The sequence below is a fragment of the Geospiza fortis genome, unplaced genomic scaffold (genome assembly GCF_000277835.1).
Source record: "Geospiza fortis unplaced genomic scaffold, GeoFor_1.0 scaffold603, whole genome shotgun sequence".
Classification (NCBI taxonomy): Eukaryota; Metazoa; Chordata; class Aves; order Passeriformes; family Thraupidae; genus Geospiza; species Geospiza fortis.
The window spans coordinates 482,429-489,780 of record NW_005054460.1 but is presented as its reverse complement, the minus strand read 5'-3'; the positions used below and the strand labels follow the sequence as shown (position 1 = coordinate 489,780).

Sequence of the window (7,352 nt, the reverse complement as noted above, 5' to 3'; positions counted from 1 at the left end):
TGCTGAACCACTATTTTTTTTTCTTTGAAAAGGGCAATTTTGGGGGTGTGATGCATTTGTGCCATTGACATCAATGATGACTACAATCCTTCCCTCCTCTTTCATCCTTTTTGATTACTAAAACTGTATCAGAGCTGAAAGGATACTGGTGATTGATCCAAACACAATCCCCAGTATTTCATTAGAAGACTGAGAAGTCCAGGCAACATATAGGAAATACAGAATATCATTTCATCCACCAATGGACCACATCAATAGAAAGAGAAAAAAATTAATTTCATGACCTAGATCTGACATAGCTTTCTTCTTACTGTATTCTGAAAACCCTGGACTGAGCATATTTCCCCCATCTCTATCTTTTCCCAAACCCTCAGCACATGTGAAAAAATCCCATCATACAATGGAACTTCACATACCGTTATTTCCTTTAACTTCTCTCCTAAAGATTCTGGGGGATTATACTGAAAATTTTACTGAAATTATATCTACTATTTTCTGCCCCATAAAATAATTAATATTGAAAGCTGCAAGGCCCATGAAAAATGAGTGAGCTCAAAGGCTGCTCCTACATTGGCACATTTGATTATTATTACAAACTAGGTCTTTTATTTAGTCCTACAACTGCACAAAGTATTGCCTTTCTTTCTTACCATGAGATATTTGTCTGTAGCCTTGAGAAACACTTTGATGTGAACACGTAATCTGGATGCAAGAAATTCACCTTGTAAGTGCACACCAGAAGTATTTGGGGAAAATCTATTTTTATCAAAATATTCTCAATAAAGTCTTGTCAGAAATGCTTTCCAGGTCCAGAAAGTTCTGACATGCCTCATAATAGCCAATTGTCCAGCAGTTAGGTTAATCATCTGAGTGAGAAAAATTGGCTTCCAGGTTCCTGCTGTATGATTTCAAGGAGCAACCTGTACCTGCATTTACCATGATCAGTTCCTATAGCTATGGATTTTTGATAATACAATAACTAAGTTTCCTAAAGGCAAGAACTTAAAGGTGGATCTTCAATATAGCTGAATGCTGCCACATTTCTTCAGTTGCATTTCTTCCTTTTCGTTAAAAAAAAAAAACAAAACAAAACAGCCAACCAACATACCCTCTTTTTTTTCTTCTGCGTGCAGAGGAAAATACCTTTTTCTATTTTTTTCTTCCATAAGGAGAATATGCTGCACTGCCTTTAGTCTGTTTTTGCAGGTGATGCAATTACCAGATCTTTGAAGTCTTCCAAGAAGTGTAACAAAATATGGAAACACTGTTTTACTTTTTCTACATTTACTTGGAATTGAAATTATTGCTGTCAGCTTGTAATCAGTTTATAAACACAATCCAAATAAGACAACACTTGCACCCCTTCCATCCACAGCCAGTCCTACCTAGTGTTTTTCAGAAGACTCAGTAAGTGTGGGATAAGCCTCAGCTCTGAAGCAGGTTTGTTTCATGACACATTCCATCACCTTGGGTTGTAACATGTGTGCCACACTCATCCTCAGTTCAGGATGAGGGAAGTCTGAGCAGAATATTTGCAGCACCAAGTCTGTATGCCCATGTTTCCTTTCCACCAAAATGATGCTCAGACAAGGCAAATTCATATCAATCAGTATGTAGAGGGGATGTGAAGCTGGACAAATACAGAAAACCCATATTCACCTGCATAGAGCTTGCTGTAGACCAAAGAAGACTGAACTGTTAAGAGAATAATTTTTTGGTTTGTAAATCCAAAGCCTACAACAGTTTTTGTGTTACATATAAAATTCTACGTAATCCTAAAGATGAAGTTGTACTTATTTTAAGAGACTATTTTCAAGGCCCTTGAAAGAAAGAAAAAAGGAGTTCAGAGGCTGCTCCTATATTAGCATATTTGGTTATTATTACAGACAAACAAGGCCCTTTATCACTCTACAACTGCACAAATTATTGCCTTTCTTTCTTAACACAAGGTATTTAAAGTTACGAATTTTGCTGTAGTGCCTGGAAATAAATTCTTCATCTATTCATTTTGACTGAAAGACATAGTAGTTGACACTTGGTAAATACAACCTCTAAATAACAGACACATTACTTTTTAAATAATACCCAATTCAGAAGGGAATTTTGAATTAGACTGTGTCCACATCCATATAATTGTAGAACTTACACAAGAGTGACTGTCTGTAGCATTGTGACTCACTGTCTCAGTGTTAATAAGGCCAGAAGGAATGACAGTGCTCACCTAGTATGACGTCTTTAAACCACAGGACTATCTGGAATATGAGAAACCAGAAAATTGTCCTGCCTTGATTTTTCAATTTTTGTGATAAAAAGCCTATTTCAGTCTCCAACATTTTTTCCTAATACCTAATTAATTCTTTCTGTCAAATTTTTGCCATATGCCTATTTTAAACTTGTTCAGCTTCCTCTTCTGGCCAGTGGATCCTATGATCTGCTGGGCTGAAGAGCTCAGTATCCCAGTCTGTGGTCCTGACTCAAAGCTCTGGATTTGTGTGGCTGTGATGGCACTGCTGAGTGACCCTGGGTATCACCAGCTCATAATCAGCATTTCTGCCATCCCTGCTCAGGCACTGTGGAGCTGTGCCCATGTTGGTGAGGACATTGTCCTGACGTCCTTGATGCCAGCTCAGCTCTCTGCAGAGCAGCCCCCTCTTGCTGCTCCCTGACACGGCCTGACCATGCTGAGGGTGAGTCCCCTAAAAACAAGTCTTGTTCTTCTGGCTGTGAAGGAAGTTACAGCCCAATCTTCCAAGAGATATCCTGGATTGCGCTTTTTCTGAGCAGAGAACAGAAATGATGTGAGAAACGTCAGGTTCATACAAACTCAAACAGCTGGGAAACAGTGTGGGAGACCTGATGAGGTTAAGCCACTTCTGGGTTTCTCAAAGTATACACATATAGAGCCAATCAGCCTTTTCTTCTCACTAATGGGCACGTACTCAAACAACTCTCTTTGAGTAAGAGTACTGGAGGATAAGAGTATGTTCTAGAAAAAACATTAGGGTGATGACAGCCTAATGGTTTCATTAGCAGAAGTTGAAAAATGCTAGTTTAAATTAAAGTTGAAAAATGCCAGTTTAAATTAAAACATCCACACTAACGTAAAAGAAACTTGAGAAAGAAAGTTAGACCTCAACAGAAAATTTAGAGGCAGTCAAATCATTGCACCTTACATGGCCCATGAGGAGCAGTTTTCTGTCATGGGACCCAATTAATACTGCAGATGAATTGTTACTAAGATCACTCACAACACAATTCTTACTAATTTTATTTCTCATGACCACTTAAATTAAATAACAATTACTCACACAGTGGGAAAAAGCCTACTTCTGATAACGTGCATTTCTAATTTAATCACATAGCAAAACACTTCTTTAGCACCTTAGGCTAAAAAATATATCTAAAATTATGTTGGTTTTCTAATCATATAATAATTATTAGGATGTTAATAAAATATCACTTATGTAGTTAAAATCTTACTGTCCTAAATCTCACTCTTTTAAATGCTGCGTATAAAATGCTTTGCATAAAATGGGAACAACATAACTTCTCTCGTTGAGCTAGAGCGCATCATGAGTTCCCTACCCAATATTTTGAGAAGAATATTTGGATTTTAAGACTTGGTACAATGGGGCCTGAGTGTGCCATGTGACTTCTTCATGCTTTCTCATAGGAGTCATACTCTAACCACTCATCAGCTGACACAACAGGACCAGCTTAGGAGCACTACAGTTAGCTGCTGCGGCAGATCAATAGGAGACTGGTATCCATAACTCCCCAGATGGGAGAAAGCATGTTCTCAGGCAATGCTGAAACATACACTTACAAAGTTACTTAGTCAAGAGTCTCTCCTGAAGGCAAATGCTATAACAGAGAATTGATTTCTTATTAGTACTACATGACTGCTCTCACTACTGAAGGATACACCATGGCTACGATTTTCAGTAAATCCATGGATAACTAAAAGTCTATCTAAACACAGATATCTTTTGGGTCGTTACTTTTTCCACAGGTGCTGGGATTAGATTGCACAAATCACTTTCATTCATTGGGGATAAGTAACAGGCAGGTTGTGAGTCAATGCCCAAGACAGCACCAGCAAGACCGTCAAAAGGAAATCCATTTTCTTATGAAAAAGTGCAGTCGGACAGCTGACATAAACCCACTAGTTCACATCAGGAGGGTGATCTTAGAGTGTGTCCTGCTCAGGGTCACCTACCTGGCTTGGGTTGCAGGGTGGTGCAGTCTCAGAATGCACAAACAGTGCCTTTCAGGTGAAGTCAACCATGAAGTGGTACTTCAGGAGTCCACCAAATTCTTCCACCTGCTAACAGGCTTTCTGCTCAAACAAAACCCTCCCAAAATACATTCTGTAGGGGTGTAGAATCTCCTGCATCAGCTATTTTCCTTTACAGAGCCGTTTCTATTGCATCACATTGCAGGCTAAAGCAAACATAACCTTCATTAGTGCATTCAAAATTTAAGTAAGGGAAGGATCAGGTTTTATGCAAAAGATTAAGAAAATCCTTCAAGATTAAAAGAACATTGGAAAAGAATATCTCTTTTTTTTCTGAAAAATAATCTGATTTATAGCACTTAACTGATCATTACTAGATCATAATCAGTAACATTTCAAGGAAAAAATTATCATCTTCAAATATTGTACACAGTTAAGTTCACCCTAACCAAGAACTTCAGGCTTTGTAAACTACTAGTGAAATCAACTGAGCTGTATATGTGCATAAATATTTAGATGTGTAGTCAGGAACGCTTAAAGAAATTAATCAGAGGGGAAATTCCTCAACTAGGTCCTGAACAGAAAGCTTTTACTGATAAAGTTAAAAACTGAATGTCACCATGATTAAGCATGTCTTTAATCATGCAGGACACAGCTCATTGATCACTTGAGAAAATTTTTGTTAAACTTAGCTATTCTTTTGAGTAAATTAATCTGGGAAAAATGTTTTCAAAATAAATGTCTGTGGGTATTTTGAACCCTTAATGCAAAGCTTAAATTTTCAATTGACTTTCCAAGTTGAATTGTCTGAATAAGACTATACAGCCCTGCCTTTGTTGACTGTGACTTTGGTGGTAAACCAATGCACTGAAGTATGGGGTTTGAATCCATCATTTTCTCTCCTACAGAAAATGATTGTTAGCATAAACTACAAACTGGGAATGGCCCACTCTCACAGTGTTCAGGAAGAATGGAAGTTAACAGAGGTCAGAACAATGGCCAGGATGGTTCTCAGTTTAACAAGACAGTAGGTCAAAATATCATATTTTTGGTTGTTAAATTTATGGGTATAAGCACAGCTGTCCAATAATCATTAACTGACCAAGATCTACTGATTGTCAGGTTCCAGAACAGCGGTGCTTCAGACACTTTCCAATAACAAAACAGATTTTGAGATGCTGCGATAAAAGGCAATTCCTTTAGGACAGTGGGATTTTTTTCCTTTTTTATAGTAAATGGATTTTCAGAAAATCAGCTTACCGGAACTTTGATCTTCACTGAAAGTGGATGACCCTATAAAATGGCTGGAATTACAATCCTGAGTAGTTAGTTCCCAGAATTCACGTTCTGCTGTATTCCCCAACAGACATTTCAGAATTTGTACACTAAGTTGAAAGGACTCAAATGTACAATGCAGTGCCCATGTCTTTGAGCAAACACTAACCTTCTGTTCCATAAGCAATGTGTTTGTAGGGATTGCTGCAAATGCCTTGTAGCTTGTCTTGATCTTGTACTGCTAAAAGGGCAAACCAGAGAGCAGGAAGAGAAGTAAAACAGGGTAGAAGAGAGAGAGGGGAGAGAGGGGAAAGGTACGACAGAATGAAAGACAATTACAATCATCTTGCAGACATGTTGCAACAAAACAATGCTTATGTATTTCCTAGAAAAACGATTTCTTTTTAAAAATCTAGTGGTTTTGTTAAGGCTTTAAAGTCTGGTAATGTACATGTTTTGTTCTTAGTAATGAAGTAGGACAAAACAAGTTCCCTCTATCTTATAGCTTCCAAAGTAAGTTTAACCACTTTCTGCTGACTGCCACCCTTAAATGAATATCAGGGGAGGCTGTAAGTTTTTTTCCAAGTTTTCTTGCGAATTGTTATGAAAATGCACAGCTACTTCTGTCAGTACATCCACCTCAACAACTGCTGATGAGTGGTGTGATCCTGAACCATGAAATCAGAGAGATTTCTGTGATTGGCTCTCATGAGACTGATTATGATCCTTAAATGCTGAATTGCTTGTTTGAGTAGATAGATAATTTAAATCTTCTTGCAGCTTTTCATCTCCTGAATAAATAACTATACCACCCAAACAAAATAAGCATAGGAACTTTCACACTCTAACAAACTAACAGAACTGGCAATCTAAACATACAAAATGTATGGGTTTGGGTACGAAAATTCGAAGATGAACCTTAAAATTTATTCTTTTCAAATAATTTATATTTTAGACTATATTTGTTTGCCCAGTTATTTTTAAAGCTTTACAAATGATATTTTTTACATTTTCTTTACAAATATAGAGGCTGAATTCAGTATTTTTTAGAAGATTGGTCTCTTCTATATGTATAGGAGTTCAAGAGGTAGGATTCTTAATCACATGACTGCTAGAACTTTTACTACTACTACTATATTATTATTATTATTATTATTATTATTATTATTATTATTATTATTATTATTATTATTATTATATTTGCTACATTGTTCCCTTTTCGGCAACAATCTGACAAAAAAGTCAAAAATTCACACAAAAATAGACTTCTAAGTTAGTGATTGATTATTTCTGTGACAGTCAGCTGGAAATAAGGTTATTTGTTAATCAGGTCAGGTTTTTTAATGTACCATTACCTGCAACAGTAAATACTGGTGATTATGAGATAACAGTCTGAAATAGCATGTTGCACTTTGGGTCATTGTTTTGTTTACTTTTTATTTTCTTTGTATCTACTAAAGGTCTCAATGACAACAGAGTGGGCAAAATTGTAACTCAGATAAGAAATTTATCACCACAACTGTCTTGAAATAGTGTAGGGCGCAATCTTTGAATTCTTTCTATACATAATATTGTTTGCTTTTGGCTTCACTCAGTCAGAAACTGGAGAATGAGTCATTCAAGAAGTCAGTAATCACAGCAATCATATTGAATGAACAGCTTGACAAAGCAGATGAATGCAAATGCTGGAACTGAACTTTTTTCTATTTTTCAGTGGGAGGGGCTGTAGAGCATGGGACAGTAATTCATTTGAGATTTAGTGATTCTAACTTAGATGTCTGTCATTCAGTTTCTCCAGCCACTCTAATGCTTTTAATAATCATAGGTATTTTTATAGAAT

General features: G+C 36.8%; 1 protein-coding gene across 5 annotated transcripts in view; it reads right to left on the bottom strand.

Annotated features, from left to right (window-relative positions):
- Positions 1-7,352, bottom strand: part of MLIP (muscular LMNA interacting protein) — a 104,034-nt gene that overhangs the window by 39,464 nt on the left and 57,218 nt on the right. For 3 of the 5 annotated variants that reach the window (XM_005427910.2, XM_031062745.1, XM_031062747.1), the window contains one exon: positions 5,682-5,753. The exons of the other annotated variants lie outside the window; for them this stretch is intronic. In XM_005427910.2, the coding sequence (XP_005427967.1) occupies positions 5,682-5,753 (72 nt within the window). The remainder of the gene's footprint in view (positions 1-5,681; positions 5,754-7,352) is intronic. 5 annotated transcript variants of the gene reach the window in all.